This window comes from Hordeum vulgare, chromosome 2H, assembly GCF_904849725.1.
Source record: "Hordeum vulgare subsp. vulgare chromosome 2H, MorexV3_pseudomolecules_assembly, whole genome shotgun sequence".
NCBI lineage: Eukaryota > Viridiplantae > Streptophyta > Magnoliopsida > Poales > Poaceae > Hordeum > Hordeum vulgare.
The window spans coordinates 163,477,423-163,504,881 of record NC_058519.1 but is presented as its reverse complement, the minus strand read 5'-3'; the positions used below and the strand labels follow the sequence as shown (position 1 = coordinate 163,504,881).

Below are 27,459 nucleotides of genomic sequence, written 5' to 3'. Positions count from 1 at the left end.
ACCCCTGCACTTGGACCTCAGCTCCTCGACTGGATGCGGTGCCCTCACCAGAGTCACAACGGGACACAGGGTCCTGTCCCTACATTCTATCACCGCCAACTACGAGGATTCGTTCGTCCTGTCCGATGTTGATGTAGCCTTACCGCTATATCTCGTTGTGGTACTCTTCCACCGCGTGCCTGCATGCCGCCTAGTGAGTCCAGGGTATCGTCTAATGCGTCCAGGCTATAACCAAATTTCGAATTTGTAATCGTTAGTCTGTAATAGAACTTATGTATGTGTCTGTATGTCGAACTCAACTACTATGAAGTATCTGTCGCATTTCCCTTTCATCATGCTTGATTACTTCATGTATGCGTGCGATGCCTATGCAATTACTTTAAGCTAAACTACCCCTGTTAAATATTTAACACGATGGTTAGACCAGATGGCCGCCCGCGTGTCCCTGCCAACGATGCACCACCCCGCCTCCTGAGTATATGGCGGGGATGATCCAACAGTTTGAGCTGAACTGCAAGTTTATGCAAGGGCTCATGGATCAGTTCCAAAGTCCAAACATGAACCAACCGCAAGGCGTGACACTGCAAGACTTGTGCCGCCTCAACCCTGCGATCTACCGCAGCTCAACTCAGCCTCTTGATGCTGATGACTGGCTCCGTGACATTGCTTATGAGCTGGAGTCTGCAAATGTGCCCCTCGCGAGCTATGTCAACTTTGCCGCCTACTTCTTGAAGGGTCCCGCTGCTCAATGGTGGGACAACCACAGGCGCTCTCAGCCCGATGGAACTGTCATCACTTGCACAGCGTTCAAGGCTGCTTTCCGTGCTCGCTACATTCCTCGGGGAATCATGGACCGGAAGAAGCGTGAGTTCCGCAACCTGGTCCAGGGCAACAAGACTATGGACGCTTATCAGCGGGAATTTCTGGACTTATCTCGCTATGCTGAAGAAGACATTGCAACTGATGCACGCAGACAGCAGAAGTTCCGTGAAGGCCGCCACCCTGATATCAAGCTGACACTCCTCGTTCAGGACTATGCTGATTTCGCCACCCTGGTGAACAAGGCTATTCAGGTTGAGACTGGTCTGCAGGAATACAAGGATCGCAGCAAGCGCAACCGTGACATGGGCTCATCTTCGGGCTCATCTACAGAGAAGCGGAAGATCTGGATTCCCAACAACATGTACCATGCACCTGCTCCTGCTCCGACGCCGTCCTATGCTGCACCTCGCCTGCCTCCTCCACCACCTAGGCAGCCGAGGCTTCAGCTCCACCACCTCGAGTTCCTCCTTCCCGTCCTGAGGATGGGCTATGCTTCAAGTGTGGTCGTCCAGGTCACCGTGCCAAAGACTGCAGGCAGAATCCGAATCATCTGACACTTCCCTCAACTGGCAGTGGCAACAACCAGAATCGCAACTTCAATGCTAAGCCTGCTTATGTTCATGGTCAGGCCAGCAATATTGATATGGGTCAAGCTCAAGACCAGCCTGCTACCGTGATGGGTACACTTCTCGTTAGCTCAGTACCTGCTTTTGTATTGTTTGATACAGGAGAATCGCATTCCTTTATGTCGGAAAATTTTGCATTCATGCATGGCACTAAGTACGAAGAGATGAACGTCCCAATAGTGGTAAGCACCCCCTTGGGCCAATGCCGACCCTCCAAGGTCTGCCCCAATGTCCCCATTGAAATTGAAGGATTGGAATTCTTTGCCTCTCCCATGTTATTAAGTTCTTCCAACATTGATCTCATACTGGGGATGGACTGGTTGAAAGCTCATACGGCATCGGTCGTTTGTGCTACCAAGACCGTCCACCTCCTACACCCTTCAGATGAATTAATAAGCTACCATGCTCATCTCGTCCGTAAAGCTGAGGCACGGCTTTATGCTTTGAATGCATTAAATGCGTCACCTCTTGAAGGGATTGAAAACATTCCAGTGGTCCGAGAATTTCGAGATGTCTTTCCACAAGAACTTCCAGGGATTCCCCTGCTCGAGCTGTCAACTTTGTCATTGACTTGGTACCCGGTACCACTCCTATTGCCAAGCGTCCTTATAAAATGCCACCAGATGAACTCCTTGAACTTAAGCAAGAAATTGACAACTCACTTCGTTTGGGTTTCATTTGTCCGAGTTCCTCTGCTTGGGGAGCACCTTCTCTCTTTGTTAAGAAGAAGGATGGGACAAATCGGTTGGTTGAAGACTATCGTCCTATCAACCAGGCCACTATCCAAAACAAATATCCTCTCCCTCGGATAAATGATTTGTATGATCAACTTGCTGGTTCCACCGTCTTCTCGAAGCTCGACTTGAGGTTGGGATACCACCAGATCCATGTTCGCAAAGAGGATATTCCGAAGACCGCCTTTGTTACTCGTTATGGCTCATACGAGTACACCGTCATGTCCTTCGGCTTAACCAACGCTCCGGCAACCTTCTCTCGGTTGATGAATTATATATTCATGGACTACCTCGACAAGTTCGTTGTGGTATATCTGGATGATATTCTGGTATTCTCGAAGAATAAAGAGGAACATGCCGAACATCTTCGTCTTGTACTGGATAAGCTTCGGCAGCATAAACTCTATGCGAAGTATTCCAAATGTGAATTCTGGCTAGACGAAGTGACTTACCTTGGTCATGTGATTTCCAAGGATGGTATTGCAGTCAACCCCGAACGAATTCAAGCTATTCTTGACTGGACTCCCCCAAAGAATGTCAAGCACGTCAGAAGTTTCCTCAGACTCGCCAGCTATTGCCGTCGATTCGTCGAGAACTTCTCCAAGATTGCGAAGCCCTTAACCAACCTGCTTCACAAAGTGTTAAGTATGAGTGGACTGATAAATGTCAGGAAAGTTTCCAGGCACTCAAGGACAAACTGACATCCGCTCCAGTACTTGCTCCTCCGGATACAAAAAGGGATTTCGTCATATACTGTGACGCTTCTCGTCAAGGAATAGGTTGTGTCCTGATGCAGGATCGCAAGGTGATTGCTTATGCTTCACGTCAACTGCGTGCTCATGAAGAGAACTACCCAGTTCATGATCTCGAGCTTGCCGCAGTTATCCATGCACTAAAAGAATGGCGACAATACCTTGTCGGTAATCGCTGTGAGATCTACACCGACCATCAAAGTCTGATGTACTTGTTCACTCAACCGGAGCTGAATCTACGTCAACCAAGATGGATGGGGCGTATAGCAGATTTTGACTGTAGTATATCATATACCCTGGCAAGGCTAACGTAATGGCTGATGCCTTGAGTCGCAAGTCATACTGCAACCACCTCTAGGTTCATAAGGTTCACGGTCGTCTGCAAGAGGAATTCCGCAAGCTGAACCTCCATATTGTTCCTCAGGGTTACCTTGTTCCCCCTCCTGAAGAGTGTCAAAAGATGAACCTTCGTGTTGTCCATCAGGGTTCCCTCGGTAACCAAGTGGTTGAACCAGATCTTGTGAGCTCCATAAAGAATCTGCAAGGCTTTGACGATGATGTCGACAAGATTAAGAGCTATATTGCAAAGGGTAAACCCTCCTTTTTCACTGTTGCTGAAGATGGCGCCTTGTATTTCAAGGGTCGCCTATTCGTCCCAAATAAGAAAGAAAATCTCAGGATGACCGGGAAGGTGATGAAAGAAGCTCACGACACACCATTGTCTATTCACCCGGGTAGTACCAAGATGTACCAAGACATCCGGCAAAGATTCTGGTGGCCCAATATGAAACAAGACATTGCATGCTATGTGGCAGAATGTGATATATGCCGGCATATCAAAGCAGAACATCAAAAGCCTGCTGGAACTCTGCAAGCTATCTCTATTCCTGAGTGGAAATGGGACCATGTTGAAATGGACTTTGTCACTGGTTTTCCCAGACCTCAGAAAGGTAATTATGCTATTCTTGTCATCATTGATCGACTGTCCAAAGTTGCACATTTCCTCGACGTCAAATGAACAATTAATGCTAGTCAGCTGGCAGATCTTTATATGTCAAGAGTTGTTTCACTTCACGGTATTCCGTTGGTCGTCAGTTCGGACCGTGGGAGCTTGTTCACTTCAAAATTCTGGGAAAGTTTTCAGAAGGCTACGGGGACTCATCTGTCCTTCAACACTGCATTTCATCCTCAATCCCAGGGACAAGTTGAACAAGTCAACCAAATTCTCGAGGACATGCTTCGAGCTTGTGTCATTTCTTTCGGTAAGAAATGGGAGGAATCTCTCCTGTATGCCGAGTTCTCTTACAACAATAGCTATCAAGCTATTCTGAAGATGGCCCCATTCGAAGTATTGTATGGACGAAGGTGTCGAACTCGTGTGAATTGGTCAGAAACTGGGGAACGATCACTCTTCGGTCCGGATATTATTCAACATTCCAAAGATCAAGTCTGCATTATTCATGAGAATCTGAAGGCTGCTCAGTCTCGTCAGAAGAGTCAGTATGACCGTCATCATCAAGATATGATCTATCAACCTGGCGAAAAGGCTTATCTTCGTGTCACACCAATGAGAGGTGCGCACCGTTTCGGGATCAAGGGCAAGTTAGCTCCTCGCTATATTGGTCCTTTCAGTGTTCTCGAAAGGCATGGAAGAGTGGCTTATCAATTGGAACTGTTAGCTAACCTTTCTCAGGTTCACGATGTCTTCCATGTTTCTCAGCTCCGTCGCTACTTCAAGGATCCTATTTGAGCAGTGGATCATGGTATGCTTGAGCTGCAACAAGACCTCTCTTATAAAGAGCATCCGGTCCGCATTCTCGACCAAGCTGAACGTAAAACTCGTCGCAAAGTCAACAAGTTCCTTAAGGTGCAATGGTCAAATCATTCTAAAGATGAAGCCACTTGGGAACGCGAGGATCATCTTCGTGATGAATACCCCGGGCTTTTTCCCTCTACCTCTTAATTCTCGGGACGAGAATTCTTGTTAGTAGGGGAGAATTGTGACATCCTTGACTTTTGCTACAGTGATGATTGTAATTAAGCGACAGTGATCCCACGCTAATGATGCCACGTCATCGTGGATTATATCAATGTTCTCATGTTGGTTGAAACCGAATCAAAATTCGAAGCTTCGAGATTAAGTCAAACGAGAAAAGATTTTATGTTGTTGAGATAACAACGTCGGGGAGTTATAAAGATTCCCTAGCGGATTATAATATCAAGTCGGGCACTTTTGGAATCATTGATAATCCCAATATATTTAAGAAATGAGCTTTAACAAAATAAGTAAAGAAAATATAGTAAATGAAAATAAATAAATAAACGAAAGAATTAAAAGTATATATAATAAATTATAAAAGGAAGTAAATAAGATTTAATAATAAAAAGAATAATAAGAAGAATTAGAGATAATAATAAGAAATTAAAACAAACAAATGAAAAAAACAAGGGAGTCCCCGTGGCCCAACTGGGCCTAGTGGCCCAGCCGGCCAAGCCACTAGCGAACCGCAAGGGGAAACCCTAGTCGAACCCACCTCGCTCCCCAACTCCCCCGCCGCCGCTAGGGGCTCCCTTCCCTCGATCTCGCCACCAACCCTCACGAGAGGCCGGGCCCCTCCCCACCTAACCCTCTCGGCGACTCTCCTCGCCGGCAACGACCGTCTTCACCGGCACCACCACCACCGCGCCACCACCGTCACCGCCTCGTCCTCCTCCTCGCCGTCACCTCCGCCTCCCGAGAACTCCGGCTTCACCAGGCCCTCTCGTCAACGTCGGTGAGCCCCTCCTCGGGCTCCTCCCACCATCTCCTTCCTCACGTTGTCCCGGTTCCGTTCCGGCAAACGGTGTTCCAATCCGACGCCGTTAGGATCGATTAGGCGGTATTGGAGATATATATCTCTCTGTGTGATGAGAGTTTGTGTTAACAAAGTGGTGGGAGTTGTGAGATGAGAAAGAAAGAAATAAAAATAAATGATGTATTACGTATGTATGTATGTATAAATGGCGTACGTATTTTGTATGTATGAGATGCACGATGTATGTATTTATGTATGTCGGTATATGGCGGTATACGTTAATCGCTTGGATATGTATCTGTGGGTAAAAATGTGTATTTGGCCTAAGCCACTTACCGATGGGGCCAACGCACCCCGCTGTCTATGACACGGAGGCCCTACGACCTCTTTTAAAGAAAAGTAAAAATATGAATATAAATATAAATATAATGTTTTTATTAAATAAATGAATAGATATATTATTTAAATAATTATTTGGGTAATTAGAATAATTAGAGAATGACATGTGGGTCCCCCACTAAATTAATCTGATTAATTAATATTTAATCTTAATTAAAACTTGTGTCTATGACGCTCGGGACCCACTAGTCAGTTGAGTAGTCAACTGTTGATGTCAGCATGACATCATGCTGATGTCATAATAGCATTTTATTAAATTATTTAAATCTGTTTTTAATTCCTAATTATTGAATAAAACTTTAAAAATTAATATAAGATAATCCGTAAGTCAGATCAAAATATTTTCAACATGAAAGTCAATCAGCAGAACGAGACGAACCCGGATACACGGTCCATTCGTCTGTCACGCGTCCCTAGCATAGCAAACGTGGAACATTTCCATCGTTTCCAGCCTGACCGGTAGTAGCCCGAGACCCGGAAAATATCGTCAGATATTCTTCCGACCCGTCTATGACGGATGTTGTTGTGTTAGCTCATGTCTAGCCTCCATCTTGCCATGTCATGCATTGTGTTGCACCGTTGCTATTATTTATTGTTTCTTCCCCCTCTTCTTACCGGTAGACCACGAGACTGGCGCTGCTGCCGGGTACATCTATGACCCTGTCGATCAGTCCTTTGCCGCAGAGCAGCAAGGCAAGCAAACCCCCTTGATCATTCCTATATCGCCTATGTCTTTCTTCCTACTGCTTACATTAGTATTTTTGCTACTGGTGTAGTTAGCTCCTATATCTGATGCATAGCCTATTTTTGATGAACTCCTACTTTCAGTCCTGTAACTTTAAATCTGCTTAGTATAGGTGGAGCAGTCTTCCCATCTGACCCCGTAGTTCAGTTGCCCCGCTTGTTTTCAAATCTCGATCCCTGATCGACGAGCCAGACCCGACACAGCACATACACCCCTCTTAGTTGTACGGCGCTACAAAGATACTATCGCGTACCGAGGGTGACACCTCGCTAAGTACTCCTGATGATATCCATGTAGTATAGCTAGTCGGTCGTGGTTATCGAGGGTGATTCCTCTTTCACCATTCTCGACGATGCCTCTGCCGTGCAACCCCTCAAGTGTGGGACCCCCATGGGTGATTCCTCTAAGCCCACCTTGACGGATACATCATTCGGAATCCAACGAGGGTGATACATCGGATTCCCCCCGATGTTACAACCACACAGTTACTCGACCATGTTACTGGGATCATTGGTGATTAGTTGTTAAGACGGGTGGATTCCTGCGAGACTTTGTTGATGGCCTAATTAAAATGTCAATGGATTTGGGTATTTGATCTGGGTTGGTTGGAGACCTTTTCGCACTAACCGTCTGCCTGGGAAGAATTATGGGTACTTGGCGTCGCAGTATCAACCGAAGCTTTTCAGATGTCAGCATCGTAGTGGCGCGCGCCGGAGTGGTCCCGAGATGCATCGCACTTGTGATTAAGGGATGCTAGGACTGACGTCGGCCGCCCTCGCATCGTGCAGGAGCGCGGAGGGGAACTGGGTCCATGAACCCTTTGCGCTTAGGATTTAGACCGGCGGGCTGGCCTCTCTGATTAATCTTAGGTGGGGCTGCGACGTGTCGATATTCTGAGGCCGGGCAGGACCCAGAAAAGTGTGTCGGGCCAAAGTGTTATCGAGCGCGTCGGGACATGTGGTGCACCCGTGCAGGGATGAAAATTAACTATTCGGATAGCCGTGTCCACGGTTACAGGACGACTTGGAGTTGCGCCTTGATCTTATACAACTACAATTGTTACTTAACTGGATCTTTAGTTGCCTCGGGATTGCTTCCTCGCAGGGAGTCGAGGGAGGATCTCTGGGCGTGACCTCACTTTAATATTGCTGCAACAATATGACTATTAATGTTTTACCCCTGTTCTACTCTCGTCTATTGCTGGAAGACCCTGAAGGTGCTAGTCTTCGATAGGACTAGGCCTTCTCTCTCTATTCTCGCATTGCTGCAGTCAGTCCACATATAATCACCCCCTTCTTTGATACTGATGCATACCTAGAATAGTTCTGATGTAAGACTTGTGAGTACTTTGGATGAGTACTCACCGCTGCTTTGCTCCCCCTTTGCCCCCTTGATCCGTGTTGCGACCAGATGATAGAGCCCAGGAGATGGAGGTCCCCGCCGACGACGACTGCTACCCCGACGGAGCCTACTACTATGTGGAGGCCGCTAATGATTAGGAGTAGTTAGGAGGTTCCCAGGCAGGAGGCGTCGCCTCGTTCGACCGTTGTATCTTTTGTGCTAGCCTTCTCTAAGGCACCTCATGTTTTATGTCTGTACTCAGATATTTGTTGCTTCCGCTGACTCGTGTGTTTATCGAGCTTCCGTATTCTAGCCCTCAAGGCCCCTGGCTTGTAATATGAAGCTGATATTGTTTTATTTGTGTCTAGTGTTGTGTTGTGATATCTTCCCGTGAGTCCTTGGGTTTGATCGTACGCATTTGCATGTATGATTAGCATACGATTAAACCGAGGGCGTCACACTAGGGCCCGAGTGCCATGATTTCAGATCTGAACCTATTATGTTGTCGCCAATATATGTGTGATTTAGATCCTATCTTGCAAGTTGTAGTCACCTACTATGTGTTATGACCCGGCAACCCCGGAGTGGCAATAGCCGGAACCACTCCCGGAGATGACCATAGTATGAGGAGTTCATGTATTCACCAAGTGTTAATGAGTTGGTCCGGTTCTTTATTAAAAGGAGAACCTTCATATCCCGTAGTTTCCATTAGGACCCCGCTGCCACGGGAGGGATGGACAATAGATGTCATGCAAGTTCTTTTCCCTAAGCATGTATGACTACATACGGAATACATGCCTACATTAGATTGACGAATGGGAGCTAGTTACATATCTCTCCGTGTTATAGTTGTTACATGATGAATCACATCCGGCATAATCATCCATCACCGATCCAATGCCTACGAGTTTTTCCTACTGGTCCTTGCTACGTTACTTTGCAGCTACTGCTGTCACTGCTGCTACTGTTACTCTGTTGCTACTGCTGCTATCATACTACCTTGCTACTGATACTTTGCTGCAGACACTAAATCTTTCAGGTGTGGTTGAATTGACAACTCAGCTGCTAATACTTGAGAATATTCTTTCGCTTCCCCTTGAGTCGAATCAATAAATTTGGGTTAAATACTCTACCCTCGAAAACTATTGCGATCCCCTATACTTGTGGGCTATCATCTACTCACTTAAGAGCCCCCCTTGACAGTGCGACAATCTATCCTGAAATATAAAAACATATCAAGGGCAAACCTATACCTTGCACATGGTCCACTTGAGCTAGAATATGACGATCTTGACTTCTTCAAGATGGACCACCTTTCTTGATTGCGTTGGCTTGATAAAGACTAGTTGATTGCTCCCCCAAACTCACTATGGGTGAACCACTCTTCAACACATCTTCACAAGTCCATTGCCACCACAATGGACGGCAAGATTCATGCAAGATATATTCGTGATGCTCCACTTGAACTTGCAGACCACAATCTTGATGACGATCACCACTTGACATCATCCTCCATGGGTTGTATGAGATCTTCCTCTTGACGCAAGCCCATGGAAATACACCTAACCCCACATAGAACTCTCACGAAGACCATGGGTTAGTACACAAAAGCGTAATGGACAATGCTTACCATACCATGGGATCACTTGATCCCTCTCAGTACATCTTGTATGCTTTGTGTGTTGGCCAACTTGATTTACTCTTTGTCTTAGTCTTGGTCAACCTTGTGTCTTTATGACCATTCTTTGGATAATACCTTGAATACCACATTGGTCATCATATAAACTCCTGGAAACCAACAGATAGACTTCAAGAAGTGCCTATGGACAAATACTTCGAATATAACTTAAGGCAACCATTAGTCCATAGGAATTGTCATCAATTACCAAAACCACATAATGTGAAATATGCTCTAACGACATGAATGTTCACACAATCCTCTTCTTCAAGATATGCTTGCAATAAGCTCAACTCACACATGACCAATATTTGGAGAAATCATTGAATACCACCTTCGTAATCACATAAACTCCTTGAAACCAATAAATGGACTTCAAGAAATGCTTATGGACAAATCCTTCGAATATAACTCAGGCCAACCATTAGTATATAGGGATTGTCATCAATTACAAAACCAAACATGGGGGCACAATGTTCAAATACAAGTTCCTTCCATGAGATTACACCATACCTACCTATATATGGATTTTCACTCCCGCTCCAAGTAAATTTGCATGTGCCATATCTACAAACTTCAAATAATCATCTATTTTGTGTGCGTGTACCGCTCATGGAGCGACGGAGCGGTCAGTATCTTCCATGCTAAGAGGGTTATTTTCGTGATGGGTGTTTATTCACTTATCATTGCACGAGAGAGGATGGTAATTGGGATGCCCAATCCCAAAAAATAAATAAAGAAAAAATAATAATAAAACAAACTCCCCCTTGAAAGCTGGTTGTTTGGAGGGCATCCATGAATTCGGCTAGCCATGGAATGTGTTTGGATGGTTGAGGGGGAGTAAAAAAATTCATTTCCGCATGAGAACCGCCAATAATGTGATTAGCATGGAAGATATTGAAATCCTTTGTTGTGACGTTGACGGGAAAGTCACACCACGCAAAATGTACTCATCTCTATTTTAAGCAATGAGCTCCCGCACATTAGAAAATCACTGTTTCTTTGTGTGAAGGGCCTATCTATTTACTTTTCATGTTGAGTCAACTTCTTATTCCAACCCCAATTATTCTCCACTTGGAAAGCATCATGTGGTGGGGAAATATCCAGATACATATTCCAATCAAATATATTTGATCATGAATTATTATTTTTGGCAATTATCTCTATGATAAGTACGTTGGGAGGCCAAACATTAAGCCACTATCTTCCTTTGTGTTCGATACATGCTATTTGTTCTAAAAATATGCTTTGAGTACTAGCAATCATATAAGACTATATGATAATTGAGTATGTGAATCTCTTACTTAGAAAATAATATGAATTGTAATTGTTTGGTGACTAAGAATATAGGTTGTGAAGTTTCAAGAGAATGCATTATTTGAGCCATGACATGTGAATTGATTGCTACTTTATCATGATGAGTTTTATAAGAAAGAATTATTGTTTATGGTTCTATAAAAAGTGATTCAAATTATAATTGATCAAATTTATATACTATACTAGCATTCAGACTTCATAAATTATTTATTTTATCACTTACGTACTCGAGGACGAGTAAGAATTAAGCTTGGGGATGTTGATACGTCTCCAACGTATCAATAATTCATGAAGTATTCATGACATATTTACCCAAGTTCTACATGGTTTTGGTGCACTTTTATATGATTTTTATGTACTAACCTATTAACTTAGTACCCATTGCAAATTCCTGTATTTTGGCTATTTTTTATTTCATGGAAAATCCATACCAAACAAAATACAACTGCCATGAAACTATTTGGTGATTTTTTTGGAACATAAGAGATCCACTAAATGTCAGAGGTGGGCAAGAGGGTGGCCAGGGGAGCCACGAGCCTGGGTGGGCGCGCCATGCAAGCTCGTGACTCCCCCGGATACACCCCCTCCCCCCTCGCGTGATTCCATCGCAAAAATTTCCTTTAAATATCGGAAACTCCAAAAACAAGCCTAGAACTTCCAGTCCGCTGTCGCAAGCCTCTGTTCTGAAGTGATCTCATTCGAAGCCCTTTTCTGGCACCCTATCGGAGGGGGAAATCATCATTGAAGGTCATCTTCATCATCAAGGTGGTCTCCATGATGAGGAGGGAGTAGTTCACCCTTGGGGCTGAGGGTATGTACGGATGTATCAGTAGCTATGTGTTTGATCTCCCTCTCTCGTATTCTTGATTAGGCACAATCTTGATGTACCACGAGCTTTGTTAATATAGTTGGATCATATGGTGTTCTCCACTCTCTTTCTTGTGATGCATTGAGTCTTTCTCGTTAAGGTTTCATTATGTTGGATTGAATACTTTGGATTTGAGAACACTTTATTTATGTCTTGCATGCGGATACCTGTAGTGATAATGGGGTATTCTATTGAGTCACTTGATGTTTGTTTTGGTAATCCACTTAAGGATCCCTGTGGTGTCCTTGGGGTAATCTAGGCACATGGGTTGATACACGTTTACATCCTACTTTCTTTGATAGAAACTTTGGGGTACTCTTTGAGGTTCTTTGTGTGGATTGAATGTCATGAATCTGAAATTATTTGGTGTTATTTAATACGAACTCTAGGACTGTTTGTGACACCTATAGGGATGGCTCAATAGATTGATCGGAAAGATAACTATTTAGTACAAACTCTAGAGATATTTGTGACACCTATAGGAATGGCTCAATAGATTGATCGGAAAGATTACTTTGAGGTGGTTCACTGCCTACAACAACCTCTTCTTATGTTCTCTGCTATTGATAAGAACTTTGAAGTGATTCTTTGGTGCACGTTGAGGGATGGTTATATGATTCAACTATGTTAGCACTATTGACAAATTGCACTAGTGAAAATATGAACCCTAGGCCTTGTTTTTAAGCATTGCAATACCATTTGTGCTCACTTTTACTAGTTGCTACCTTGTTCTTTTTATTTATTCAGATTACAAAAACCCATTTTCTTCTATCCATACTACACTTGTATCACCATCTCTTCGCCGAACTAGTGCAACTATGAAATTTACCATTGTATTGGGTGTGTTGGGGGCACAAGAGATTTCTTGTATTTGGTTGCAGAGTTGTTTGAGAGAGACCACCTTCAAGCTACACCTCTTGCGAATTGATAAACCTTATGTCATCCACTTGAGGGAAATTTGCTATTGTACATCCTATAAAAGCCTACGCTTGGAGCCCCAAAAGAGTCTACAAGAATAAAGTTGCATAGTAGACATCATATCCCACATTTGATAATAGTGAAAGAGGCTTTGGGTGGCTTGGGCCCGTGGTTTTGCTTCTCATTTTGGGGGATTTTCCACGTAAAATCTGGTGTCTCTATGTTGATGCTTGTTGCTAAGATGTTGAGCTAAGAGCACATAGGACTTGTCCTAGCTACTTGCTGAAATCAGCTAGTACTTTTCCTACTTGGCTGCTTGTTGCACCCAGAACATGTCCTAGGTTCTGGCCGAATCTAGTATCTCCATATATGTTTGACGCATATGTTTCCTTTTGTGCTAAGCAACGATACTTGAGTGAGTATATGATGTGGTGCTCGATTAATTCGTTTCCAATGTAGTATTCAGTTCATTACAAGTGTTTTTGTGTGCTAATTCCCAACAATAGCTTCCCACGCAGGCCCTGACGCTCGTCTCGTCCACATGGCGCGTCACCCGTTCCATCATGACGGCCTAAGCTTGCAACACTACCATGGCGTCGTGATGCGCGAGCAAGACGGCGGAGGTGGAAGGTGCACCTGGCGATGGCGTTGATGTGTGAAGAAGGACGATGAGGATGGATGGTGCATGGCCATGGCCTTGTCGTCACGTTGTGATGTCTGCTTGCTATTGTCGGAAGTTTGAAATCTCAAAAACCTCCACGAGGGTCGGGCAACAACTCGAAGTCCAACATATTGTCTAGGTGAAAAGGAAGTAGACGAGTGCGACGGGATAAGGTTGTTGTGTGGGGGGAGCATATGGGACGTCCACGATCAATCAGAATGGCAGCGTGCGACGCGACTAGCCAAAACTCGACTGTTCGGCCGATTACAACATTTTTCCATTTCATATAGAGTTTTTATATACTTCATGATTATTCTAACGAGATTTTTTTATTATAAAACTTGGTTTTTATATTTCAAAATTGACCTTTTTTAAATGTTTGAGATCTTTATGAGCAAGTAAATTAAATGCACACCCACTTAATTGCATTAGAGAGTTGTCGTATACTCCTTTATATTATGAATGCACGATCAATGCCATTGAAAGTTGCACCACCAATCCACAAATATGTCTGGCGATGGATTTCAAATGCCAGCGTCGTTTCACGGGAAGAACAGAAACCATAGCGAAGTTTGACAGGGAGAACAGAAGAATGCTGCTGTGGATTCACGAGGAAAGGAGATATACGGCGCCGCTGCTCGCCGAGATTCACGAGCACAAAAGACGTGCCCGCCATTGCTTCACGAAAAAGGCAGCTGGAGTTTTACCGACGCCCATTCATAGACAATGGCAAAAAGGCGTTGATAGCTAGCAAGTTTCGGCAAATTTGACAAATTTGAACCAGGAGTGGAAGTATTTCACAAACTGAACCACGTTTGAAAAAGTTTCACGCAGTTGACCCTTTTATGTGACGCCCGACAATCAAGCGTCACACTACACTGTGTGATGCCTTTGCCTTAGACGTCACACAGTGTAGTGTGGCGCATATGCCTTAGACGTCACATTAGGATTCAGACGTCACACAAGTAGTGTCAAACGCCACACAGTGTAGTATGACGCCTAATACAAAAACGTCACAAAAAAAGGGTCAAATGGGTAAAAAAATCACACACACTTCATTTTATGAATTAGTTTTGTTTTTTGTCAATTTTTTACATTTTGCCGGAAGTTTCACCTGAATCGCCCGTCCGCACATCTACTAACGGCCTCTCCCTTTTACCTTCTTCTCTCTCCTTCACATCGTCTAAAATCCCTTTTATCTTCTTCTCTCTCCCCCGCCTCGTCTAAAATCCTAATTGTCACCTCTTATAGACAGCCAACTGTACATCGTTTTACATGCCCTAAGCAGGCAGAATCTCTATTGTAGTTCATGAATCATGGTCGGATTAGGTTTAGAGTGGCCGAAACAAAACATGAGTCAAATAAAGAAACAACAGCAAGACACATGAGCCACTTTTCCATTTGAATCTACCCTATCGGCGTCCTGAGCTCCCATTCAGGGCCTTAGGAGCTCCGGCGACAGGGGCGACTAAGGTTTCCACCCTCCCCCTCCTGCCGCCGATGGCCCTTCCGTCGTCGCCGGCCGCCGGTTAGGCTCCCCATCCCCCGTCCCCATCCCCCTCTCTCCTCCCAGATCCGCCCTCGCGCCACCTCCCCGGAAGGTGGCCGGGGCGACATGCGAGCTCCACTCCCGTGGGCTCCTTCTCCTTCATCTCCTCACCCGCCGCTGGCCCGGGTGGTGCCGGCGGAGGCGGGTTCTCCTTTCCCCGCGCGCGCGTTCCCCCTTCCCGGGGTAGGTGACGACAGTGGTGCAACTTGGCCGGCTGCGGTCCGACGACCCGATGGTGGTGGCCGGCGAAAGGTGAGGTAGCGGCTCCTTGGCGGTAGGGCGTGGTGGTGCGGGGTGGCTGGTTGCGCGCCCCGGCGCAGATCTGGGCCCTACAGGCCCCATCTGGGTCCTAGCGGGCCGGCTCCCGGCGTGGCTGCGGTGTCCTCTACGTGGAGGGGAGGAGGGGGAGCTTGGACTGGGGGCGGCGTCGTTGACGACGCGCCTGTTGCATCATGACGGCGGGAGCTTTATGGGGCCGTCCCAGCCGGGCATGTGGGCCCACGGGCCTGGTATGCTCCTGCTATTGCGTCCGGGCGACTACCGTTGTTGACGATGGAGGTTGGGCCCTCCCGCGTGCTGGCGGTGATGCTGCTCCTAGTCCCGGCTCCTCTTCATCGTTGTTCAGGCTTCTTCTTACGGTGTCGTGGTGAGACGGCGCAGGGGCCTCAAGACCGTGTTTGTGTGTTTGTGCAGGGTGTGGTCGGTTTGGTGGCAAGCTCCGGAGCGTCCGAGGTGTAGGTTGGGATCGGGGGAAACCCTGTTGGCCTGGCCGACACTGACGCGGTGACGCCCTTGGTGTCGCCGAACCTTCGTGAAGGGCGTCGAGCTACCCTTCCTCGCGCCTCATCATGTACCGGGGAAACCCTTGGCAGCAACGGCGTCATCGTCGCGTACCTCCTTGAAGGTATTGTTGGGTATCGGTGCTTCGGAGTCATGGAGCTTGATGAAAGACTCTTAATGAACGCAGCGGTCACGAGTCTTTTATGTTTTCAGCCGCCGGTGTCGGCATTTGTTTTTTTTTGTATTTTCTTTTTCTTCTTTTTTTGAGCGTGACTGTTGTTTCCGCCCCAGCACCTATCATCGGATGTTTTGGTTGGTTGTTTTGTAACACAAAACGGGAACCTTTTTCGTCGATCTGCCCTATCTTCTCATGTAGTCATGGAAATATCGCGTGCGAGCACGCGGGGTTCACAAGGTTTTGCACAGAACTGGACGGCCGAGCATTCGGCGTCTCAAAATCGACCAGAGCACGTGAAAAAGCGAGAAAATGTGAGCAGAAAAGTGTGTTAATCTACTGCTGGCCTGCTCCTCCTCTTTCTCCGGGAGCGAGTGAATGGATCCACCCAAGTTCTATCTTCCCTCGCAGCGCGCTCCCAGCGCTTCTGGAAATCACGAAGCTCCACCCGCGATTTTCTCCTGACCTACTAGGCCAAACAACAAACTGTGATAAACGGCCAAAAACTACATGTGTCAAATATTGCATGACTATAATGCTTCCCTGATATTCCTAAGTACACTCTATTAGTGGAGGTAGTTTACAAGTGGGGTGATTGTTTAGACTTATTGCTGTTTTAGCTCCTGAGCTCTCAGCTCGCAACGATTTTTAAGATAGGTATGCCAGAGCGAAGTAATTTGTGAGCTCACCTTTGTCCTCATGTCAAGGCCTGCTGCCCTCCCCTGGTTACATGTGATTAGATGTGTTACGGAGATGTTACAGAAACAAATACATTATGTAAACTAGAATGTGCCTTCTGCGGTCAGGCAAAGAGACATACTCTCGTTTGTTGCTGCACTTGAGCAGTTTTCTGACGGAGTGCATGTGAGCCCTTGCCACGGGTACGCTGTTACAATTCAAAAGCAAACATGAGAGGAAACATCAGTATCACGTCCTACATCATTATGATTGAAAATGCAGATATAAGCTTTGATGTTGTCCTTCAGATTATCAAGTGATATTGCAATGGCCATCTACTCATAATTCATACAGTTTCCACCTGTCAACCAAGGCAATGGATCATGTCCTCCACATTGACAGGATGCCAGGGTTGTGACAAAGAAAGCTGAAGCTTATACCTTTGTCACTGCAGAACCTCCTAATGTCTGTACTCCTCGATGGACTACAAATTCGCTATCAACAACTCCAATGTTCTTTGTCCTGTCGCCCTAAATAAAACCATTGAAAAAGAAACTTTAATTGGACTGCCTTGCGAAGGATGTCTGATTTAGACAATGAGTTCAACATACTGCTTAAGTACGTCAATCTGAAAAGCGCCTAAATAAGAACATAAACAATCCAGAAAAGTTGACATTCCTCAAAATCAAACTACCTCAAGCAGAAGGAGCAATAGTATGGACAGTGGCTACATTGTCAATGCCCTTTGCTTTGGAAGCTTTAAATCTAAAGCATGCTACAGCTATATAAATGTCACCAATATAATACCTGGGCGCAATATCCAAACTTGTAATCAATACCCCATCCATGGACAAGATCATTCTGTACACATTGCAAGAGAAGTTTCAATGGCCGGAATAATCCTAAAAACTCAATTAGGAAGAGGACAAAAAAGATGTCTTGTCGTAAAGTGACGCAAACATTCGCTAAAGAGTAGGTTGATCATATGCCAGTGCCTTATGAAGAACTTAGCCCTGCTCGGTTGGCTAGTGGCATGAGTGCATGCCCACCCCACCTGCACTAGAGGACTGGCCTACGCGAATGCTCGTTATCGACTTCTTAATGCAAGGTCATACGGGGCTTCCCCTTGCCCCCCGCTAGGTCATTTTTCTGTATCACATGTCAGTATCATATGTCCCTATTATTTAAAAATTAACCAAACCACCAATTAGTTCCTGACAGATGCAGCAATTACAATGTGTTTCAATCAACCCCAACAAGCCATATGTCGAGGAGTTGCCAGCAAGATGCATCCAAACAAACCCTGCATATGACTCTCAGAAGTTCTAGAAAACGTTGGAGCCAGTAAGGCTAGTTGGTCCCCGCAATAAAAAGCGTAAATGGTCTACTGCTTTGTGTATATATTAACTGATTTTGTGCTCCAGAGCAATAACAAAAGGAACATGGTAAATATATGTTAACTGATTTAAACACTAATAAGGGTAACGATACCCTAATCGAAAACACACTACTCCATCCCCTCTTTTCCGTACATGGTTAGTACGACCCATGGCTATGGACTGATCAACATAAAAGGTCTACAACTTGGTTCAATTCTAAACTCAAATATGAACACTCTTTATCAAAAGATTTAAGCCTTACCTGGATGAGATGCCAAGCACATTGCCAAGCAGATTTCGAAAAAACCGGTGCCATGCCCTCGACCCATCTGAAACCAATTAATTGTTACGCAAGTGCATATCTGATGCAGGTTTGTTGCTAGCATACTGTGATCATTAAGCAGTACGATAATGCTGGTGTGCTACAGTCTATACCAGATCAAATAGTAACTAACGCAATTAGTTAACCAGGAAAGTAGATGTAATACCACAAGAAAGAGTTTAAGAAAGAAAACGTACCCAGAACAAGGTGGCCCTTCTCTTGCACAATCTTTGTTAGCGCGACTGACTCTTCTGTCAAATTATACATATGCTTAATTTAGTTATTCTGTAAGCTTCAAATCGATCAAACAGACTGTTGCATTACATAAAATCTACCTGTGGAAATTCCCTGTTTTTTTACGAACAGTTATCGGATGATGAATTTCAGATAACTTAGGGTCAAGTCCAGGTTGAGATATCTCCAGCCTTTCTGATTTGACTATATTCAAGTACCTGCTCCAAATTAGAATGTTAACCAAATTGGTACAGAGAATCAACAGATCAAACTATCTACGGGAGAAGAACATTAGAATAAGACACTCCAATGTTGACATTCCAGATGTAATACGCAAATTAGTTGCATCTTTCTCAAAACAGATATAACTTTGCTGCCTAGCACATACCAGGCAGCAACAGCCAGTTTATACTTGTAGACTGTAGTTGCCAAGTCAATTGCAGAAAAGTACCACATTTGCGGCTAGGTTTGCAGAAAACCACCAAGTCGCTAATCCGTTGCAAAAACCACCGTGTTCTTTGTAAATCTTTTGCAGAAAGCACTGATCGCTCACTTTGCTGCATTTAACAGCGTTTCCGACAAATGGGGCCAGCTCGTCGGTAGCTGACTTGGCAAAAATAGCCACGTGTGCGCGCGTTGACTGAGTCTTCTTCCTTCTCCTCTCTTCCCCTTCTATCACACATTTTATCAAACATGTCGAGGGCATCTCCCGTCATCCGGCATGCCGTCACCCGGCCGACGCGAGTCCGGCCTGTCCGCATCCACGCCGGCCATCGAGAGGTCCGTTGCCGTGAGGACGAGGGTCACAGGATGTCGCACGCCGAGGCGGAGCTGTGCGACAAGGTCCTTGTTCCCGGCTAAAAGCGCGGCGGACTGCAGCAACGGCCGGGGGACCCCTGATGCCTCCCTTCGCGAGCTGCGGCAGAAGCTCGGGATTAGCTCCATGGGCGGTGAGGGGCGGAGGGGAGCTCGCCGGGGCGGCGTATTGGGGCTAGCCACAACAGCCGCCATGGCGCTGGTGGGATATGCCCTCGACATGTTTGATAAAATGTGTGATAGAAGGGGAAGAGAGGAGAAGGAAGAAGACTCAGTCAACGCGCACACGTGGCGATTTTTGCCAAGTCAGCTCCCGACAAGCAGGCCCCACTTGTCGGAAACGCGATTAAATGCAGCAAAGTGAGCGATCAGTGTTTTCTACAAAAGATTTACGAAGAACACGGTGGTTTTTGCAATGGATTAGCGACTTGGTGGTTTTCTGCAAACCTAGCCGCAAATGTGGTAGTTTTCTGCAATTGACTCGTAGTTGCTTGGGCCAGGATATAAGAGCTGAATACATTGCGCTCTGAACACATCACATGACTGATACCTTGGCACTAGGCATATTTTTAATGACAGATAGGAAATGACAGGTTTAAGAAGAATACCGGGGTTCATGCAACACATATACCTGCTTGGGTTAAAATTATCTACTTCAAGATCTTCGTCCCAAAGAAATATATACTTGTACATCGAGACAACAGCAGGATGGAGGAATCTTTTAGCAAACCACCTAAAAGATAGATGTCGTCTTGAAATTAAATGATACCAGATCGGTACAAATTGTAGATAGTCAAGGTCCGACTGCGACTCTTAGTTCAGTGAAAGGGTAGAAAGAGGCCATACCATTTTGTCTGATTAGAAGCAGCGATGTGTATCACACTTTTGCTCCATGGTAGATCATTCCAATCATTGACCTTCCCATCGTAGTGGAATAATATAGCTGTAAAGTTCTCTGCAAGAAACTGAGCATTCAAGAGTTACATGATAATTGTATGTACAAATCACTGCTGGAAGAAGTGGTGAACGAAGTACCTTCTTCATAAGAGCATCTACACTTTTCTTCTGATTTATGCCAGCAGGGATAGCAATCAAGCACCTGTCTTTCTGGTTAGGCTCCTGCTGAGACAAAACACCAACATAGCATTAAATACCGCATATGGCCTTGTACTCTGGAAGGTGGGAGCAGCTAAAGGCTGTTAAATTCGTTCGGAAACTGAAACCAACAGAAATATTGTACTGAAACCAACAATGTTAGGCAGAACAGGTCAACTGACCTCTGACTGAACGCTTCTTGTGAGCCATAGTGGCTTGAGCTCCATGTCGGAGTAAGGCTCCACTATACCATGAGGCAAAAACCCGACCCTAGCAGTAGAAGCAGCTCTGTGTGTCACCTTGGCAGTAGCTCTCCCAGTCCCAGATACCTTAACAGCAGCCCTGTCAGACTCCTGATATGTACAATGGAGCTAGTCAACGCCTCGGCAACAAAAGACTATCTGCTTCAAGACTAGCGCAGCAAACAAAACAATTTGTCCGTTTGATGGAGACGATGGGTTCACATACCATCATCGTATCAAACGGGGGAGCGTCTTCATCCAACTGTAACAGCGGATAATCGGATGAGCTGAGCATCGTCTGTCGAGCAGAATATAAAGGGGAATTTCAGAAAAGGTTGAGCGTTACCGCCGTCTGTCTGCGTTGGTAGCTTGCCATGTTGTAAACCACAAATAGGATTATCATCAAGCACAGAACAAGCAGACGCAGCCTCAGTCTCATCTTAGAGCAGTGACAGCAGCTCCTGTGACCATTCTGCAGAACCAAGCAACCCTGCATTTTAGCAGGATTTCACAACAAATGAAGCATTAAGTAAATGAAGGAAGCACAAGGGAACCCACCTTGTCCCACTAGGCGCTACTTTTCTCCGTTCATGGAACCCTGCATTCACGACATAAAAAAAACTGCAGAGGCTGAGTATGTTTTCAGAGTGACGACAGAACCCTGGGGCGTTACTTGATGAAAACACTGAAGAGAAACGACATTCGATCCCTTTAAAAAATGTCATTCCGTTTGTTCGCTTCGCGCGAGCAACAAAGAAAAAAGGACGGCCCTCTCATCATCAACCAATCAATCAATAAATCCCTTGCAAGCACGAGACACACGACGCACATATTGCCCTGCGCGTCGGTGACGTGACGATGTCTACACATCCACGGCCAAGTCACCCTGTCCACCCGCAGCTCGCGGCGAACGGCGAGGCGCGCTCTGGGATTTGGAAACGCGGGTGCGAGGACGCGCAGCCAGCGCGCAATCGGAGTGTAGAAATCTCGAAACCCAATCGATACACGGAGACGGAGATACTACTGGAGTGCTGGGCATGAGGAGAAGATAAGGGACAATACCGCGGAGGCGGATGGGGCAACCGGGGCGGACGAGGGACGATCGGCGGAGAGGCGTCTCGTCGTCTCCTCTCCTCCGCGCGGAGGGCACGGGCGCCGCTGCTATCTCGTGGAGGAGGAAGAGGAGGAGGAAATGCCTTGGAGAGAGATCGGGAAAGGCACGGGCGCGCGCGGAGGCGGAGCCAGACGCGGCCGCTTGAGCGGGCGGGCGAGACAGCGACGTTCGGAGGAAGGGTGACCCGCACCCGTCACTCGCAGCGGCGCCACGCGAGGTGACGACGACCCGACTGACTGGCGACTGGCGAGGGAGAGAGAGGCAGCGCCGGGGTGATGCCGCCACAGGAGACGGGCGTTGCGCGATGCGAGCAGCCCGTTTCGGCTCGGCTGCCTGCCACGACCGGGTTTTCCGCTTGGTTTGTTTCGTGGTTCCCTCGGTCCCCGCGCGGCCCAGGAATGTGGAGGCCCCGACCCACCACAGCTGCTTCAATTTCAACCCCCTCAAAAAAAAAATGCTTCAATTTCAATGCTACTCTTGACAAACTACCCTCTCTTGTTGCTCCAGATCACGACGTCCCCGAACCAAGAGCAAAAAAGGAATTGACTCCTACAGACATCAACACCTGTCTCCAAAATTCTGCGCTGGCATATACTTGACCAAGGAAAGTTCTAAGGGTATTACATATACAGTTATAACAGACATATATATAGCGCCTAACAACTCGGATCACATCTCTACAGACAAAAGTTGCGCTTCATCTAGCTGACCTTAAACAAAACACCAGGAAAACCACCACTCCTTCCTGTTACAAAACATCCTGATTCCCTTTGCCTAGTCTTTGACAGGGTGGTACACAACACTGGATGGAGCTACTCTAGGACCTCCTTGTAGGATTGTACACAACACGTCTGCATATCCACGGCGTCGCTTCTCCCTGTCACCGTCGAGTCCTCTTCCTGCCTTTGCTAGGACTGTCTTGCGGCGGCACAGTGGCGGCGCGCTTTTGCCCGCTCTTTGGAGGCCGCCCGACCCCTCGCTTCTTGGCGGCTGGCACGCTTCTCTCAACGGTTTTTTCATCAGCAGTTGCCGCTGCATCCGCGGGGTCGTCCTTGGTCTCGCTCTCACCCTGGCTGACAGTGCTTCCGCTCTCCCTTGAGGAAACCTTGCTTCTCTTTGCATCACGAGGCACATGACGTACCGGCGGCAATGTTCGAGAAATTTTCTTGGTTGCAGGGGCACTAGCAGCCCCTGCCGCCGCCTTCTTGCTTACTGGGTCACTTGCAACCCTTGCAGCAGTCTTCTTGATTACAGGCTCACTCGCTATCCCTGCCGCCGTCTTCTTGATTACAGGCTCACTCGCTATCCCTGCAGCCGCCTTCTTGGCTACAGGCTCACTAGCTATCCCAGCCACTGTCTTCTTCATCACAGGCTCACTTGTTATCCCAGCCACTGTCTTCTTTATTACAGGCTCACTAGCTAGCGCTGCCGTGGTCTTCTTTAATACAGGCTCAGCAGCGGTCTTATTGATTGCAGGGCCACTAGCGATCCTTGCCTTGGTCTTCTTGATTACAGGGTCACTAGCTATCGCTGCCGGTTCACAATTAATGGATGGTGCGACTGAACGCTGTTGCAACGTTTTGCATATGAGACCTCGAAGTTCGATTGCAGCCATGTGCTCCAGTGTGGCCTTTGGAAAAAATGTGAGGACATTATTCACAAACACGAGCATGTCTTTTAGGAGCTCCTTGGCAGAAGAGATAGCACCACTCTTGATCTTTGAACGAAGGATTCGGAAGTCCATATGCCGACGGATCATCTTCTTGTATCTAGCTCGCTTCCGCTGTAGATGGAAACAATTGGACATAAGATGACAAAATCAGATTATGTTCATCTCTAGAATAGATCAACTGTACAGAAGATTTGAGCCACTTAAAAGTTCTCTTTCAGAGCATATAATATTACTACGTACACTAACTAACTAACCAGTCTGCCCACTCTAACTAATTGTATGTGTAACTCAGGTAATAAGAAAACGAAAAGGAAATTCACCATGCCCACAAAGATCTGACTTTCTTGATCCTCTCAGAACAAATAGTGGGCAACTCCAATAAAAAAATTGTAAAGGATAAGACTACAATTTAAAACGCCCACAAGACAGATTAAATACCTGGATATCAATTTGGTGTAGCAACATCTTACAGTCACCTTGAGTGGATATATTATTCACAATATCTGCTAATTTTGGTTTTGCTCTCTCACACACAGATACACCAGGCTCTATCTTTCGAGTTTTCAGTTCCTTCATGCAGCCTTCAGAGGGAACCGCTCTCTGTATGCATGGAGTTTTGCACATAGATACACCAGGCTCTATCTTTGGAGTTTTCAATTTCTTCATGCAGCCCTCAGAGGAACCCTCTCCCTGTATGCATGGTGTAGATATATTTTCACCATCTCTGCCACTATCAACAGCCATCAGAATAGCCCGTTTATCCCTCAATCCCCTTTTCTTTCTAGAGCCCCAAAGCAAACCATCTTTGGCACAGAGCTTATTTTCAGCATGGGGCTTTGATAATGTCTCTGCTGATGTATTTTGAACTTTCTGAGATTTCTGACTGTTGCTTGCTTCCTCCGTAAAACTAGCAGCGGACGATCTGTCTTTGGACAATTCTTTGCTCGAAGAAGTAGTATCAGCTGCATTTTCAGTGTGTGAACATGATTCAGTGTGACATCCTAAGTTACCATTATCATGTTTGCTATTGCTGAGGCTCTCAATCACAGACTGCAAGGACCTGGAACAGGGAAAGGCCAAATTGCACATTATTAAACAAAAAGAACATTTTCCAGCCAGATGGCATAAGTAGTGTCTAAGCTAACTTTCACTTGGCTTCAAGATGACAGACAATAATACAAAAATATCTAAACTACTAATGAAGTACAAGTTGTGTTGGGATACCGATCACCTTAACCATCCATGAAACCTGATAAACGACGTTAAAAAGGTGAGACTTTTACTCATGACTAATAATACACTACTTATTTATACACTCCATTTTCCTTCCTAGATTATTCACAAATGCACATGCGCTTATTACTATACAAATTAACCTATTATTCAAATGCATGTAAGAACAAATTAACCCTAGCTAGCTAATTATGTTTTATTTGTCTTAAGTTCAAAGAGTGTTTAAATAAGCCATATAATTAACCCCACTAAATTATATGATTAATCTAATGTTTTGCATTTTTATTTGGTTCTACCTATCAAAATTTAAATTCTTCAAAAAGTGCTCCCAGCCCCTCCATCTCTCTCCCCTGCCTCATGCCCTTCCCTTCATATATTTCCTTGAACTTCAGTCTATATTAGAAAAACTAATGACCAATTATCAGCAAAGATGATTTCAGACAAGCTACTTTCAATCAACCTTGTATCATTCTTTCAGTCATCTGGTCAATGGCTAATTTAGCAGATGCATTATGTATAACGGAAGACGTGCATTGCACGTGGAGGATGACCAGTAACTAAAATATATCCAAAACAAATTATGAAGATTACATGTGAAAATGCCAAAAAAATGCAAGTACTAACCCAATAAAACTTTCTGACTTCCTCAGCTCCCTTTTCAATTCAGCAACTCTCTGCTTGCGAAGCTCCTCAAACCAAGCACTGCAATGAAGCAAATACAATGCTAAGCATACTACTACATCAATGTAAAAGTTACTTTACTATAGGACACAAAAGTATCTATGTTAAACTACAGTAAGTTCAAATGTCCTGCATATATTGGCTAAGGTACTAAAAATTGCATACGAGAATGTTAATAATCATCATTGAATATATTTCTTTACTATGACTTCTCTACCTCATTCCCAGTCCTGCCCAGTGCCATTGATGGGTTAGCACTGAAAATGCTTCTACCAAAAATTCAAACATTGTCCTCGGAATACATCATGGTAACCTCAAACTAAATGGGAAGATCATTAACGTGGACAAGTCAGTACAGACATCACAGGGATAGGTAACACTTACTCGCATGCAGAGTAACGTGCTTGAATCTCTGAAAATTTTGCTTCGCATTCCTGCAAACAAGATAAACAGACACCAATCAATACTAAAACTTCTTCCAGGCATGAGATGGGACAGGCCTCAAGGGATTCAACTTTCCTGCTCACCACACAATTTCAAAATTACAAATAATTTGATCTGCGGGTGTTCAAAATGTTTCGGCGGATAGGCACAAAGCTCCCACATATCCAAACTGTTGGACAAACTGCCCTTGGTAATTGGTACCAAACAAGCAAAATTGTGCTACCTGTGTCGTACTGTAATAATTATATAATATAGGGCCAATTGAAATTATACCACATTCTTCCTCACAAAGGGAAGAAGAAGAAATTATGCCACATTTCATCGGTGGATGGTGGTTGGGCGCTGATTCGTTTCGTTTGGTTCAAGTCAAAACTGTGCCTCACCACTTGCTGCATTTTCAGAACGCGTAACTCATGATCATCCAACCAACAGCACAATCTAAAATGCCAGCCTAATCACAATCTCTAAAATGACAGCCTAATCACAATCTCTAAAATGGCAGCCTAATAACAATCTCTAAAATGACAGCCTAATCACAGTCTCTAAAATGGCAACCTAACATTTGCTCTACATCCATACGAAACAATACCACATCAACAAGGCCGAGAGTGTATCTCCAGGAATGATCACGAAACCCTAGCCAGCACCAACCAAGGATAATCATTTCGGTATCCCTAATAATACGAAAAAACAATATACGCCCTAATCCACCCTTGTCGAAGCGACATTACAGGCACGAGACCGTAATTCGTAATTAATCGAGCAGGAGTATTATTAGGCTAGGGTTCGGCGGTGGGGGCGGACCTTGGGCGAGAAGGAGCACGGGGAGCGGGCGCGGAGCTCGGCGGCGACGGCGTGCCAGTTGGCGTCCCCGTGGCGGAGGACGGCGCCGCCGAGCACGAGCTCCTCCCACGTCCCCCAGGCGACGGCGGCCGCGTCGTCGTCGTCGTCCTGCTCCTCCTGCTTGACCACCACAACCACCATCGGACGGGGCGCTCCCTCGTCCGGGCACCGAGGAAATCGGTCGCCCTTTTTTTTGGGTCGGGGCGGCATGCGATCGCTGAGGGCGAGGCGATAGGGGCAGGGGAGGCCGAGCCGGGAATAGGAGTCGGAAACGGAGCGAGGCGGTCGGGCAGGGTCGTCGCGGTGGGCCTCTCTCTGTCTCTTGCTCTTCTCCCTTTCTTTCTGTCTCTGGGAGTGGGCTGGGCGGGCGGTGTCTCTCCAGTCTCGCCCATTGTTTTTCCTTTTCTTATTATTTTGGCCGGGGTTTTGGATTTTACATTCTTCTACGTACGTACTATTCTGGGTTCGTGCTAATCTAGTTATCTAGGACGTGCGGTGGTGGAGGCCCACGCCACTGTCACCCAACGCCTTCTTTTACTCACTTCG

The 27,459-nt window shown here is 45.8% G+C and overlaps 2 protein-coding genes across 4 annotated transcripts; both read right to left on the bottom strand.

Moving 5' to 3' along the window:
* Positions 1-16,328: 16,328 nt before the first annotated feature.
* LOC123425677 lies at positions 16,329-22,360 on the bottom strand. 3 transcript variants are annotated; one of them, XM_045109381.1, is made up of 16 exons: positions 21,989-22,276; positions 21,485-21,524; positions 21,273-21,398; positions 21,153-21,188; positions 20,867-21,037; positions 20,625-20,708; positions 20,436-20,554; positions 20,221-20,322; positions 18,875-18,991; positions 18,737-18,790; positions 18,480-18,546; positions 17,646-17,699; positions 17,279-17,368; positions 16,981-17,046; positions 16,850-16,882; positions 16,329-16,626 (listed from the first exon to the last, which is right to left on the bottom strand). In XM_045109381.1, the coding sequence occupies exons 3-16, from the start codon at positions 21,363-21,365 to the stop codon at positions 16,492-16,494; spliced, it is 1,221 nt and encodes a 406-aa protein (XP_044965316.1). In that variant the 5' UTR covers positions 21,366-21,398; positions 21,485-21,524; positions 21,989-22,276; the 3' UTR covers positions 16,329-16,491. The 3 variants fall into 3 exon arrangements, with proteins under 3 accessions (XP_044965316.1, XP_044965317.1, XP_044965319.1); XM_045109382.1 differs by lacking the exons at positions 16,329-16,626; positions 16,850-16,882; positions 16,981-17,046 and adding an exon at positions 17,060-17,199 and having other exon boundaries at positions 21,989-22,338; XM_045109384.1 differs by lacking the exons at positions 16,329-16,626; positions 16,850-16,882; positions 16,981-17,046; ... (3 more) ...; positions 18,737-18,790; positions 18,875-18,991 and having other exon boundaries at positions 20,230-20,322; positions 20,436-20,544; positions 21,989-22,360.
* Positions 22,361-22,606: 246 nt separating this feature from the next.
* LOC123425676 lies at positions 22,607-27,239 on the bottom strand. Its single transcript, XM_045109380.1, has 5 exons — positions 26,875-27,239; positions 26,011-26,060; positions 25,570-25,647; positions 24,151-24,772; positions 22,607-23,823 (listed from the first exon to the last, which is right to left on the bottom strand). The coding sequence occupies exons 1-5, from the start codon at positions 27,121-27,123 to the stop codon at positions 22,921-22,923; spliced, it is 1,902 nt and encodes a 633-aa protein (XP_044965315.1). The 5' UTR covers positions 27,124-27,239; the 3' UTR covers positions 22,607-22,920.
* Positions 27,240-27,459: the final 220 nt, after the last annotated feature.